This window comes from Apium graveolens, chromosome 10 (genome assembly GCF_009905375.1).
Source record: "Apium graveolens cultivar Ventura chromosome 10, ASM990537v1, whole genome shotgun sequence".
Lineage (NCBI taxonomy): Eukaryota > Viridiplantae > Streptophyta > Magnoliopsida > Apiales > Apiaceae > Apium > Apium graveolens.
The window spans coordinates 187,990,783-188,006,290 of record NC_133656.1 but is presented as its reverse complement, the minus strand read 5'-3'; the positions used below and the strand labels follow the sequence as shown (position 1 = coordinate 188,006,290).

At 39.2% G+C, this 15,508-nt stretch overlaps 1 protein-coding gene across 1 annotated transcript; it reads right to left on the bottom strand.

The window, feature by feature from the left end:
- Window positions 1-11,843: 11,843 nt before the first annotated feature.
- LOC141691464 (uncharacterized) lies at window positions 11,844-14,251 on the bottom strand. Its single transcript, XM_074496203.1, has 2 exons — window positions 14,107-14,251; window positions 11,844-12,229 (listed from the first exon to the last, which is right to left on the bottom strand). The coding sequence occupies exons 1-2, from the start codon at window positions 14,249-14,251 to the stop codon at window positions 11,844-11,846; spliced, it is 531 nt and encodes a 176-aa protein (XP_074352304.1).
- Window positions 14,252-15,508: the final 1,257 nt, after the last annotated feature.

The window sequence follows — 15,508 nt, the reverse complement described above, 5'->3', positions numbered from 1 at the left end:
CCCTATGTCATGCTTATGTCATCATGTGATGTCATCCTCTCCTCTTTATCCTCTTCTCATTGGTTGGATGACATCATCCCCTCTAATCTCTTTGATTAACTTCCTAATTATTTGCCTAATGACCGCTGATCTGTTATACGGTTCGCTTAACTTTCGTTTTCGTTTATCGTTTGAGGGATCATACCCGGGATCTTATTACTTAGGTTCCCTTAACCTTTCTCAATACATTATATTCCTTTTTATGATCCTCTATTACAATCCTTGATTTTAAATCCTTTTTATCCTGTTACCTTATACTCAATTCTTTCCGTATCTAGTGAATTTCCGGGAAAAATCAAAAGGTTCAAATTTGGATTCTGACGATCTTTACATACACTTATATACCCTATAAAGTACCAATAAAATCTCAGAACATCCATAAAAGAAACCCTACGTAGTGTGGCATGAAAAGTTTTCTCATTCAGCTAAAACACTATTCATAAGGGTTACAAAAAGTTGAAATTTTTGGGGGTTATTACAGTCTCCCCTCCTTAAAAGGATTCCATCCCGGAATCAAATAGAAACAAATGGGGGTACTTTTCTAGCATTGCGCTATCTAGTTCCCAAGTTGATTCTTCCACATTATGATTTTGCCATAGCACTCTGACTAGCTTGATTACTTTGTTCCGAAGCACCTGCTCCTTCTTATCGATAATCCTTACTGGCTTCTCCACGTAAGTCAGATCTGGTTGCATATCCACTTGCTCGTACTTCACTATGTGTCTGGCATCCGATGATACTTCCTTAGCATTGACACATGGAACACATTATGAACTTGGTGTAGGTTTGGGGGTAAGGCTAGCTCGTAAGCCAACTTCCCAATCCGTCTTAATATCTCAAAAGGTCCAATGTACCTTGGGCTTAGTTTTCCTTTCTTTCCGAACCTCATTAATCCCTTCCAAGGGGATACCTTCAGCAGTACTAAGTCCCCTACTTCATATTCCTTGTCCTTTCGGGCTAGGTCTGCATATTTCTTCTGTCTGTCTTGGGCTGCTACAAGCCGCCCTCTGATAAGATCCACTATGTCTTTGGTCCTTTGGACCATTTCGGGTCCGAGCATCTTCCGCTCTCCTACTTCATCCCAGTATAAGGGAGATCGACACCTTCTTCCGTACAGGGCCTCATAAGGCGGCATTCCGATGCTAGCATGAAAGCTATTGTTATAAGAAAACTCGATCAACGGCAAGTGATCATCCCAACTTCCTTTAAGGTCTATTGTACAGACTCTCAACATATCCTCTAGTGTCTGGATGGTCCTTTCACTCTGCCCATCCGTCTGGGGATGGTACGCGGTACTCATATTTAACTTGGTCCCCGTACATTCCTGAAAGCTCCTCCAAAATCTGGAGTTGAACCTGGGGTCTCGGTCTGAGACAATGGACGCTGGGACTGACTCCATGTCGCGTCACTATTTCCTTAAGGTAAATGTCCACCAGTCTATCGACTGTGTATCTCTCATTGATAGGAATGAAATGCGCTGACTTTGTCAGTCGGTCTATAATTACCCATATGGCGTCATGATTGGCTTTCGTCCTTGGCAAGCCTACAACAAAATCCATCGCTATCTGTTCCCATTTCCACTCGGGAATCTCCAGGGGTCGTAAAAGTCCACTGGGTCTCTGGTACTCTGCCTTTACTCTTTGGCAAGTCAAACATTTGTTTACCCATTCTGCTACGTCCCTCTTCATGTTGGGCCACCAGTAATATTCCTTCAAATCCCTATACATCTTGGTACTTCCCGGGTGAATGGAATACCTTGAACTATGGCTTTCATCCAAATTCTCATCTTTAAGCTCTTGAACGTTTGGAACCCAAATCCGGTAAGAGTACCTCATTATCCCTTTATCATCTTTCTCCGTATGGATCTCTTCTCCAGTCATTGACTCTCTGCCCTCATTCATTATTCTTTCTTGGCCCAATCTAATCTTTTCTAATAACTCTGGCTGCATTGATATCTCAAACAACTTTTCAGTTCCGGTTCCGGTTACCTTTACTTCTATTTCCATTCTCTCAAAATCCCTTATCAATTCTTCCGAAGTCGTTATCATTTTGAGTCTTTCCTTTCTACTAAGGGCATCAGCCACCACATTGGCTTTCCCCGGATGATAGAGAATCTCACAATCATAGTCCTTGATTAGTTCTAACCATCTCCTTTGGCGCATGTTGAGCTCTTTCTGCGTAAATATGTACTTGAGGCTCTTATGGTCTGTGAAAATCTCGCACTTCTCTCCATACAAGTAGTGCCTCCAAATTTTTAAGGCAAATACTATTGCCGCGAGCTCAAGGTCATGAGTAGGATATCTAATCTCGTATTCCTTCAGTTGTCTCGACACATACACAATCACCTTACCGTGCTGCATAAGTACACACCCTAATCCTTTGTGCGATGCATCACTATATATCACAAAATCTCCTTTTCCGTCTGGCAATGCCAACACCGGGGCCGTTACCAACCTTTTCTTTAATTCCTGAAAACTTTTCTCGCATTTCTTCGTCCATTCAAACTTCTCTGTCTTACGAGTAAGTCGTGTCAAAGGGGCTGCGATCTTCGCAAAGTCCTGAACAAATCTACGATAGTAGCCGGCCAATCCTATGAAACTCCTTACCTCTGTGGGTGTGGTTGGCCTTTCCCAATTTGAGACCGCCTCTATCTTGGAGGGGTCGACCAATACTCCTTTTTTATTGATCACATGTCCTAAAAACTGTACTTCATTCCGCCAGAATTCACACCTCGAGAATTTGGCATATAACTGTTCCTCTCTGAGTATTCCTAGAGCTATCCTCAAATGGTCTGCATGTTCTACCTCAGTCCTTGAGTAGATCAAAATATCATCGATAAAAACTATCACACACTTGTCCAAGTACTTCTTAAATACTCTGTTCATTAAGTCCATGAAAGCCGCTGGGGCATTGGTTAATCCAAAGGACATTACCAAGAACTCATAATGCCCATACCTGGTACGGAACGCTGTCTTGGAAATATTTTCGGGTTTAATCTTTAGTTGGTGATATCCAGTTCTCAGGTCGATCTTGGAAAAATAAACAACATCCTTTAGCTGGTCGAACAGATCGTCTATTCTAGGTAATGGGTACCTGTTCTTTATGGTTAGCTTGTTCAACTCTCGATAGTCGATGCACAGCCTCATGCTCCCATCTTTCTTCTTAAAAAATAAAACTGGTGCTCCCCACGGAGACACACTGGGTCTTATCATACCCTTATCCAAGAGTTCCTGGAATTCGATAGCTAATTCCTTCATTTCTAACGGGGCTAACCGGTAAGGTGCTTTTGAAACTGGCGCCGTCCCTGGGGCCAACTCAATAGCAAATTCAATCACTCTATCGGGTGGTAATCGTGGAAGGTCTTGTGGGAATACGTCTTCAAATTCGTTGACTACCGAAATATCTTGTAAGTTGGGCACCTCCTTCTGCGTGTCCACCACATAGGCTAGGTAGGCCTCATTTCCTTTTCGTAGCATCCTTCTGGCCTGGGCCATAGTCAAAAATTTCTGCGTCTGCCTCTTTCCTCTAAATATAACTTCTTTCTTCCCTGGGATATTTAACTTAACTTTCTTCCCTTTACAGTCTATCTGAGCATCATTGCTAGATAGCCAGTCCATTCCCAAAATTACATCAAACTCCCCTAATTTAAAAGGAATCAGATCAACACTAAAAGAATGCTCCCCTATGCCTATCTCACAGGCGGGGTAAATCTGGTTAACAGGAATAATCTCATGATTGGCTATTTCTACTTGTAAGGGTTTTATCAAGGGTTCAACCTTAAGTCTTAACTTACGCGCAAGGTCCTTTGATATAAAAGATTTAGTTGCTCCCGAATCAAATAAAACATTTGCACTGACTGAATTTAGAGAAAGGGTACCTTCTATCACATCTGAATCTTTCATAGCATCCTGGAATGTCATGTTGAAAGTCCTTGCAGTAGGTGGCTTATTGGAGGCAGCCCTGCTGGCTCCTGAAGCTGCTGGTTTGTTCATTGGGCATTCCCTCTTCCAATGACCCGGGCGTCCACACTGATGACAAGTAGTGGTTGGAATGACGACAGGGGCTGACGAAGGGCATTTGTGAGAATAGTGGCCCACTTGCCCACACTTAAAGCAGGTTACTGGCTTTCCCTTACATTCCCCCGAATGTATTCTTCCACAAGTGTTACAGACTGGCAATGGGGGTCGAGACTGGTTGGAATAGGACATTCTTGACTTCTGGCCGCTCTGGCTCACATTCACGCTCATTGGCCGCTTAAACCCAGTGTTCTTTCCCGGTAGAGACACTGCTCCTCGATTAAATCTAGTTGGGAAGCTCCTTCCTGCTGAACCCCCACCTATGCTCATACTTTTCCTCTTTATTCCCTTCTTTTCTCTTTCCTTCTGCATCTGTTCACTTTCGGCTTCTATAATTGTTGCCTTTTGCACCAGAGTGGCATAATCCGTAAGCTCAAGGATTGCCACCCTATTCTGAATTCACGGTTTCAGTCCCTGCTGAAACCTCCTAGCTTTCTTTTCCTCGGTGCTCACAAACTCCGGCACAAACCTCGATAACTCAGTAAATTTCGCTTCGTACTCTGCTACAGATAAGTTATTCTGCTTTAGCTCCAAAAACTTGAGTTCCATCTGGTTTTCCATAAACCTCGGGAAATACTTTCCCAGAAATAACTGACTGAACCTCTCCCAGGTTATGATAGCATCTGTCTCCATATTTTTCTTGGCCTTCCACCAGTAGTTAGCCTCTCCTTTCAGAAGGTAGGTAGCAAATACAGTCTTCTGTGCCTCATCGGTACTCAAAATCTCAAAGGATTTCTCCATTTCCTTTAACCATGCCCTTGCCTCAACTGGGTCGGCTGATCCATGGAACTCAGGGGGCTTAAGGGACTTAAAAGCCCTGAAAGAGTTTGCCACAACATTGTTATTTCCTTAAGGGGGTGGGTTGGGTTGACGTTCCAAGTTCTGCCTTAGTAGTTGCATGAACTGGCCCATGGGATCCATGCCTGGGTTTGGTATTGGTTGCTCAACCTCAGTTTCTCCTTCTTCAGCCTCTATCTCAAATCCCTCAACATCATATGTTTCCTCTTCCTCTTCATACAGGGAGTCATCCTGTTCCACATATTCCTCATCTTCCTCTTCACTGTGTTCCTGGTTCCTATCGTCCTGGTTATGGCTTCCCTGGTCCTCAGATCCAGGGTTCGCCCTATTTCCAATCTTTCTTGGCGGCATGATACTGATAATAAAAAAAATTATTGGGAAATTCAACGTTAGGTCACAATCATACACAACATTGTGCCTTGCACAGTTCTATAATGGGGAGAATGTATCTCACAATTTTATTATTTTATGACAGTTCTAATAAGAAGTGCATTAATAATAATGATAGAAACAGTGATCTCGTCACTAAGGAACTGAACTGAAAGGAAACAAATATATACATAATGCGAGAAATACATAGTTTGATCTGGTCAAAAGTACAGCAGTGCTACATCCATCTGTCCCAAAAGTGATACACAAGAGTCTATCTGTCTAGTCAGAAAAAGGGATGCTATATACAAGTCAACTATCCCGGAAAATTGGCTCTTACTAAGGCCTCGACTAACTAGACAACTAGACTATCCCATCGTCAATCCTGAATCACACACCAGAGCGGGTCAGCTCCCATACCCTTTTCACCGCACGATGGAAGATATAGTCGGCCTTCCGCCTGGAGATCCTACCATGCATGTCCCCCTGGAGAGATCTGAGTCTCGCTCGGGATGTGAGCTCTATCCCCGTCAGCTCCCTCCTCAAGGATCGGGGTATAGCAGCCCTAGTCTCATAAGCTCAGGTACGCCTACCCGCCCTCTCCGCATCCAACTCCCTCCCGGCCTCATCCAGACGGGCCTCAGCAACAGCCACTCGGGTCCTCAGTACATCCTGAACATAGCCGTGGGCTAACAAAGACTGCCTATGGGCAGGGTCGAGAGGTGGTGAATCCGGAGCCGCTGGGGGTACCTCCTCGGTCTGTCTAGGCTCGGAAGTATGGGTCTCTAAGCTGTCATCATAGGTGCTCCAGGATGGTAGTGGAGGGGTAGGGGCTCTGACCACAGGGAGTGTGGGTAAAGGGGTACCAGTGTACACTACCATAGCTCCGACACGCTCCTCAGCCACTGGGACCTCATCCGGGTCCTCCTCATCTGAAATAGCAATGACCTCTGTCTCTGACTCCTCTGAGGGGTCCTCCTCATCCTCCTCCATCTCAGGCTCCTCCTGATCCTCGACATCTAGCAGTGCCTCATCATGCTCACGCTCGAACATCTCAGGGTCCTCTATCTCAGGCGCCTACACATTAAACGAGCTAAGTTACTATCATGATACTTATAAGGGTTCCCGTAAGGGTTTTAACTGTCAACGCTACTTTAAGTAGTCCGACCATGAACTTGGCAAGAGTTCTTATTATCTTTGTGAGTTTGTTATTATATCGTCGCATCATCTCTGAGGTTTATAACGCTTAGCTCTGATACCATTTCTGTAACACCCCCAGATCCGGGGTCAGGGATCCGGGTCGTCACGGTCTTTCTTTCCACAATATCACTTCACTTAATTAATAATAAATAACCTTATGCTGTGACCCAACACTAACACACACCACAACCCGTTATAGTCTCAGAGATGAAATTGAAATAAGTACAAGTCCTTGAATCCACAATTAAAAGTTATTACAACCCAAAATGATTACTTGATAAATTTACAGTTAATTGCCATTATCTGCCACAAGTTATAATTATACAATATTTAGTTCCCAAAAGTAGAATGTCTGATCTATAGGTAGATCTACCTCTGCAGCTATAGCAGCTACGATCTCAACGGGAAGGCGCGGGGCGCTTCCCACGCTCTTGCGCTGGGTCTGCTTGAGCCTGGCCATCTTTCCTAACTGTTGTTGTATGATGAAGAAATAAAGCAAGAGTGAGCATTACAGCTCGCAAGATAATATATAATGGTAACAATAATACAAACATCTGAATGGATACTTACTAGAATCCTTTATCATGTGTAAGGTAATTACTTACTGGATATAATTTTAAAAGAAGATGAAGTTACCAATTACTTCACTATACTTATACCATTTTTAGAAATCTATTTGAACTACTACTGCTCAAAGTATAATAAGATTCAAGAGGTCATCCCATAGATGAGACCATAAATTAAAACTTGAATATATTCAATCATTGAAATATTTTTAAAAGAAATGAAGTTACGAGATACTTCATTCAATGGAAACACTAATAAAACTGTTTGACCCTGTCAATGCTTCGGCAACCACCCATTCGTAGCCTTTCGATCGAAATGCTACGGGTAGTGTTGCAGAATTATCCAACTGGATGATGAACTCATTACGGGAGTTTGCCGCGCCAGGAAGACCACTTACGATGATCAGTCGTAGTAGTACAACCCCACCATTTTCTACATGTAGAGGAGAACCTGTCGGATTTACTTGTCAACCGAACACTGAACTCCTAAGGAATGGACCGCCTTAGCGGAACTTCCAGGCCATTTGGGCCAATATAATAAGGCTGGGCCGGCGCTACTCGACCACTTACGCCACTCCTAGTTCAGATGAAATCCATGACTCTGAAATGTAAAGCTCGTCCCCACTTTCCCCAAGTAGAAACTTGTTGATACGGCTCCACCAAGAAGTCGTATCTAGTTGGAAAGGAAAACTCACCGATATTTCCCAGGCGATGCCTGTTAATGGATTAACTTGTTCCAAGAATTTTACTTCCCGAGTATTGGGTAAGTAATCAAAATTCTTTTATCAAGACAGCAACCTTGTTGCGAATATAAAACACACCACAGAGCCGGATCCCTCAGGTTTTGAGCGAGTATTTAAACCCTCTTCGAAAGGAGGATCTGAAAAATAAAAATGAGTTTTGGGATCCGCTCTAACTTTTAAAAATCATTTTGAAGACTCGCAGAATATTTTTAAGAATGTTCGGAGTGATGCTGATTTAATAAAATAAATCAGTCCCAATATATAAAAAATATCTGAATATTATTATTTAAATAATATTCCCATAAAGAATAATCTTCATAAAAATAATTCAAGTAGATGCTTTAAAACTCATACTTGAAATGAGTATTAAACAACCAAAGATATACTTATACGAAAGTACTATCTTTATTTGAATAATCAAAAATAAGTTTGATTATCGACACCTTATTCTTTAATAAAATAAAGAATATATATCAGTAAATAATCGGAGTCATAGGTCCTCAAATGAATATTCAAATAATATTCAATTAATAAAATAAGCTGAGTCATAAGCCCTCGAATGAATATTCGAAATAATATTCAATAAATAAAATAAGCTGAGTCATAAGCCCTCGAATGAATATTCGAAATAATATTCATTAAATAATATAAAGTTATCGAATAAACCTTATTCGATTAATAGTTTTGAAAACTATAACCATATATATAAATATATATATATATATATATATATATATATATATAAAATCTACTCGGGATCCTCGACTCCCGGTTTTAGAAAATGTTTTCACCTTTGGGTCCCTATACTAAGGGTATACACAACTACTGCTTATCTCTAGCATATGTATTATGCAACTTTATAAGCTATTGAACCAACAGATATATAAATCAAGAATATGAAACAGGCATGCATATATACCATATCACATGCTACAATATATCGCAAGAATTTGCTGATAACAAATATGCATTTATCGCAAGATCATGCATATACACATATACATCACAACAACAGTGTAACGGGTAGAAAACTTGCCTGAGCGACTGGGGGTTACAAATGGCTCGGGACGAGTCTGGTAACCTATAAACAACAAGTAAGTTGGAATTAAACCAAAGTCACTTGTAAATCTATACTTTAACCAACTTAGACTCTAACGCTTGCTTTGCGCTTACTGATTCTCTTAAGTCACTCGAGTACCCTCGGCTCCACCATTTTTAATAATTTAACCATTACGAGTTTTAAGGCGATTCCTTCGCGAGTGTCTTACCAACTGCCTAACACACTTAACATAATTGTTTTATACACTAATTAACCCTTTTTGGTCTTTAACCTATGTTTCAAAGTAAGGTGAGGGAAATGTTTCGTTCGCGAAACGCCGTTACTTAAAACGGTCGTTTCTCCTAAACCGTACATCGGAATCAAACGAACTACATATCAAAACGAAGCTCGTAACATGAACTATCTAAACATGGCAATGGTCAAAACCTAGCAGGGAGTTCTCGGGTCCTAATGTTATGTACAAAAGCAGTCTAAAGTAAATCGGACATTACGACGGCTATGTTTACGCGATTTCCCAATTTTATACCATTCCAATTCAATCACCAAACAACCCCAATCCATTCTTACAACCAAAGCCCATCCATATCACATTACAACAGCCCCAATCAACTCATTATAATCAATTTACTTAATCCTAAAACTTGAATTTAAACCATACTACATTCTTTAACCAAATCATAAGATTTCAACAATTCATTCACCACCATTCCAACCCAACTCTAAACCAACAATCATTAAGCTACTCTAATACCATAACAACCAAAATCATCCTAATATACAAAGTAAAGCTAGGGTTTGGAGATGATATACCTTCCTTGAAGTGGTGTGAGTAGCTAGGAAGCCTTAGGAAGCCTTGAGGAGTCTTTGGGATGCTTGGATCTTAAAGGAAAAACAAGAAAAATCAAGTTAAAAACCTTGAAATCACTATTCATTATCTTCTTCATTGATTTCTTGGAGAAGATAGAGAATGAATTGGAGGCTTAAACTCATAATATAGCCATAACTATGCATAAGGAATACTAGAGAATTATCTTACCAATTTAGGAAGCTTGGATCTTGGATTTTGAAATTTCGTTTCTTTGAAAGTGTAAAAAGCCGAGAGCAAGCTCTTGGTGAAGAGAAATAGATTTTTTTGTTTTGATGAAATGATTTGTTTTGGCTTGGTGGATGTAGTTTTGTTTTTGTTTTGGTTAATTACCTTTTTAGCCTTAAACTTTGTGTGGTTTTAATTCAACCACATCTCCTTCCTCCCTATGTCATACTTATGTCATCATGTGATGTCATCCTCCCCTCTTTGTCCTCTTCTCATTGGTTGGATGACATCATCCCCTCTAATCTCTTTGATTAACTTCCTAATTGTTTGCCTAATGATCGCTGATCTGTTATACGGTTCGCTTAACTTTCATTTTCGTTTATCGTTTGAGGGATCATACCCGGGATCTTATTACTTAGGTTCCCTTAACCTTTCTCAATACATTATATTCCTTTTTATGATCCTCTATTACAATCCTTGAATTTAAATCCTTTTTATCCTGTTACCTTATACTCAATTCTTTCCGTATCTAGTGGATTTCCGGGAAAAATCAAAAGGTTCAAATTTGGATTCTGACGATCTTTACATACACTTATATACCCTATAGAGTACCAATAAAATCTCAGAACATCCATAAAAGAAACCCTACATAGTGTGGCATGAAAAGTTTTCTCATTCAGCTAAAACACTATTCATAAGGTTTACAAAAAGTTGAAAATTTTGGGGGTTATTACAATTTCCCCTTCCCGACTCTTATCATGGTTGGAACAAGATTTTTTTATTCTTGAACTAGAATACGATGATTGGGGAGATATTTTTGTGCCTAGCTTTGGCAATGTAGTTGATCATCCCGGTCTTATTTTGAAACTTACTGTTTCCGAGTGTTAAGCCTGAGATGCTCTAATTAGTGATAAACGTCAGACTCACCTTCGACACGTTGTGATCGAGAGAGCGCTAGTCGAAGCTGGACTGAGCGGTCTTTCACTTGTGGGTATTTTACTTATTCATTCTTCAATATTGAACAAGTTTGTTCTTATACCAATATTTTTCTTGTTTTGTATCAGCTGCGGACGTCTTAGACGCGGAGGCTGCCAAGAAGGGGATCAAGCCCACACGGAGAATGATCAATCAAGCTTCTAAGGAAGCAATATGTCTTCCTCCTACGGTTCCCGCTTTCTTGGAGGAGTCCTCTGGACGAAAGAAAAGGGTCAAAGATTCCGATGGAAATAGCAAGACCCCTTTTAAACCCGGTTGGGGGATATGTGTCCAAGACTCTGTAATCGAGAGTCCAAAGCTCGCTCTAGACTGGTCTAGGTGTACTATTATAGCTCCTGACCTAATCGAGGAGTAATAGGTCACCAATATGGTGCAGAATTGGGGTGAAGAAGAAGAAGGCTCATCTGAGGAGTAATCTCCCAGCTTTTCATGGCTTTGGTAGCCTCTTGTGGCTTTAATTTATAACTTATTTATTCGTGGCCCTCTGTGAACTTAAGATATTTCGGATTTGATTGTCCTTCTGGACTGACTTGTGATCCTTCGAGATCTTCTATCTTTTATGCACTAGTAGCTTGTTTATTTACTTATTTTTTATTTTTGGTATTTGGCCTTTCATGGCTTGCACTAATCCAATGCTCATACATAAATAGACAAGATGATAAAACAAACTTGCATGTATAGATTATATCCTGAAAAATGGGTTCAACCCTTACATAGAACATAAATGGTTTCATCGACCTTATTACTATGTGTATTATTAAGTGCTAAAATCATAAGTTGTTTGTCCTAGAAATGATAAACCCTTTGGTTTGATACGTGCCAGGTTCGGAGGCCCAAAGTGTCCAACTTGTAGGATCCTCACCCTAGTGTCTTTTTGACCTTGTAAGGTCCTTCCCAATTTGGGGCTAGCTTCCCTTTCTCTTCAACTACTGATGCCTCAATCTTTCTCAAAACCAAGTCTCCTTACTGGAAGAACCTCTCTTTAACCTTCCTATTATAATAGAGGGAGGCTTTGCGCTGATGTTTTACATTACGAGCATTGGCTTCATCTCGGACCTCGTCAATTAGGTCGAGACCAAGCCTCATGCCTTCTTCATTAGTTTCAGGTTCATATTCTTCAACCCTCGGTGATCCATGGGTGATCTCAAGGGGCACTACTGCCTCGGCTCCGTAGGCCAACATGAATGTGGTGGCTTCAGTCGTAACTTTGCAAGTAGTACGATATGCCCATAGTATAGGTAGCAGCTCATCCACCCAAGTGTTTCTTGAGCATTCAACCCTCTTCTCGAGTCCATCAAGGATGATTCGATTAGCGACTTCTACTTTCCCATTTGCTTGGAGATGGGCAACTGAAGTGAATCGGAGTTCTATTTTGTTGTCATTACATTACTCTTTAAACTCTTCGTTGTCAAACCGTCGCCCATTATCCGTAACAAGGATGTGTGGGATTCCAAATCGACATATCACATTCTCCCAGAAAAAATGAGAAATTAGCTTGGTGGTTATCTTGGCAAGTTCCTTGGCCTCAATCCACTTAGGGGTCGTTTGGTTCACGAGGTGGTATCGGGTTAGAATCAGGAATCGGGTTTAACTGGTATGGGTTTGGAATTTGATACATGATATCACATGTTTGGTTCAAACATAGAATGTAAATGATACCCTTACCTAGTGTTTGGTTGATAAACTAATGGGAATCAAGAATTAAAAAATACTTCTTTAATTTTTAATATTAAAACAAAAATTATATTTATATAATTATAAAAAATAAAATATTCTCACATTTTTTTATTCGTTATTAATGAAACTTGAGCCAATAATTTTCTTAAATCTAAATTTTTAAAATTTTAAATATACATTATCACATTATTTAATTTACAACCCCTGGCCCTTTGGCATCTAACAACTGCAGAAACTAGAATTTTCACTTAATCCTACAATTTTCCTGATCACCAACATCTGGAACTCATAAATTTCAGCTGCAATTTTCTTCTAAATTCAAGCCAAAAAACTCAACATAGTTAAACATTGAAATACAATATGCATTCAGATTAAAACACATGCGTGAGGCTATGAAGCTACCCTAGATATTTGACCAAAAGTAATCTTAAAAAAAGATTGTACACACAACAGTAAGGGAATGATCTAAGCAGCTTAGAGTACCATGAAAAAAGATCTTCCCATGTCACTCTGCCCAGCTTCAGGAACGATTATTTGATTTGGTATGCCTGCTGCTAATTACTTGTTTTCTAGAAACAAGAAACTTATTTCATAATCAGGTGGAAACAAAAAAAAAGTTTCCAGCTAATGCAATAAAACCAGCAAACATAAACTCTCTGCTGCATTGTATTCCAGAGACAAGAAGCAAACAACTGATTTACACTTGCTTTCACTAAAACCAGCACAAAACCAGGTAAAACCAGCAGGTAAACAAGTGTTTAACCAAAGTAATAGAGCAAAAAAAACTCAGCAAATATAAGCTCTCTGCTGCATTGTATTCCAGAGATAAAAAGCAAATAACTGATTTACAGTTATTTTCACTAAAATCAGTACAAAACCAGGTAAAACCAGCAGGTAAACAAGTGCTTAACCAAAATAATAGAGCAAAAAAAACTCAGTAAATATAAGCTCTTTGTTGCATTTTATTCCAGAGACAAGAAGCAAACAACTGATTTACACTTGCTTTCACTAAAACCAGCACAAAACCAGATAAAATCAGCAGGTAAACAAGTGCTTAACCAAAGTAATAGAGCAAAAAAAACTCAGCAAATATAAGCTCTCTGTTGCATTGTATTCCAGAGACAAGAAGCAAGCAACTGATTTACACTTTTTTCACTAAAACCAGGTAAAACCAGCAGGTAAACAAGTGCTTAACCAAAGTAATAGAGCAAAAAAAACTCAGGAAATATAAGATCTCTGCTGCATTGTATTCCAGAGACAAGAATCAAACAACCGGTTTAACTGAAAAGAGCATAATAAGAAAGTTCATACCTAAAAATGAAATGTGACTAATGACCAGTTTCAAAAGAAAATCAAAATCCAAGATGCTACCAAAGTACAAATTCTAAATGAATAAAAAATTCAAAAATTAACTTAACGATTATGACTAATTATGTCAAGCACCACTTCTTTATTCCAGGCATCATTTGGACTTGAAAAAAAAATACATATTTGGTTTGGATTTGACGAAAAAAACTCACAGCTCTAATTGCTTTAGCTTGAGTAATACCAGTTAAACTAGCAATCTCGGTTAGTAACTTCTTTTTTTTCTCAACCACCTCTATTTTACGTTCTTGAGTTGCATTCATTAATTTCGCAATCGCTTCCAAATGACTACTCATATCCTTCATAAAACCTGTAAATTCACTAGCCATTTGATTGGATGTTAAATCTATAGACTGAGTAGGTTTCTTTTTCTCACGCTTTTTGGAACCTTTTCTTTATTAATTTTTTTAGCAGGAGCTTGTACTGGAGCATCATCGTCACTATAATCAATGTTCAGGTTCACATTCTCCTCAAGATTATTTATAGAGTCCTCTGACAATTCAGGTGCAATGCTGTTAGCTCTATCAACACCAAAAAGTAGATCTAACCTATCAATATGAGGGAAAGGTGTCCTCCACAATCCTCTAGCTTTGGGATGATTCTAAAAAAAATAAGTGCATTAATAAAATGATATAAATATTTAAATAATTAATAAATTAAATGACATTTCATTTACCTTACAAAAATCATCATAAGCTTGTCTCTCATAAATAACCATTTTTATTTGGTCATCCCACTGAAACCCAGAAGTTCTGTTTACCATTTCACAAATAATAGCATACTTGTCTTTAAACCATTTAACTTTAGATTCAATATGGGGAAAAGCTTTCAAACCAGAACCAGGAAACTTGTTGTTCAACATAAGCTCCAAGTGATTTGGATAGCCATTCTTAAAGCCTCATTCTCCTTTCCATTGCTGGTCAGTACTCATATCCAGCAAACAATTAATTAAAGCTTCTTCTTCCTCCTTTTTCCAAAAATGCTTGTTCTTCCCCCTTCCAGTATTTGAACTCTGACCACTTGAATCCATCCTAAATAATATTGAGACATGATACAGGGAAAAATATACTTATCAATCGCCAATAAATAATTAAAAAATACTTTTACTAAATTCAGAAAGATAAACTTTTCGGAATTAAACATAAAGACCAAAAGTAGATAACAAAGATAATGCATCCCTAACTAGCTCTCCAAGTATTAAATAGAGTTTGTATTAAGTCATTTTTAAAAGTATTCCATGCATTTGATGATTGAACAAAAGTAATGTATTCAACTTCTTCATCACTGTCATATCCCTCATTATCGCTATCACTCTCGCTGTCATCTATATCATCATCAACCTCAAGATCTATGGGAATGTGTTTGCGAATCAAATTATGTATTAAAGCACATGCTGTTACTATATGAGCTTGGGTACGGATTGGAAAAAAGGAGGGGCTTCTTAAAACTCCCCATCTTCCCTTCAACAAACCAAAACTTATTTCAATTACATTCTTTACTTTGGAGTGTTTCATATTAAAATATTCCTCTGCACTTACTGGTTATCGATCTTCCCATACTTTCAATTGGTAATGGTATGGATGGAA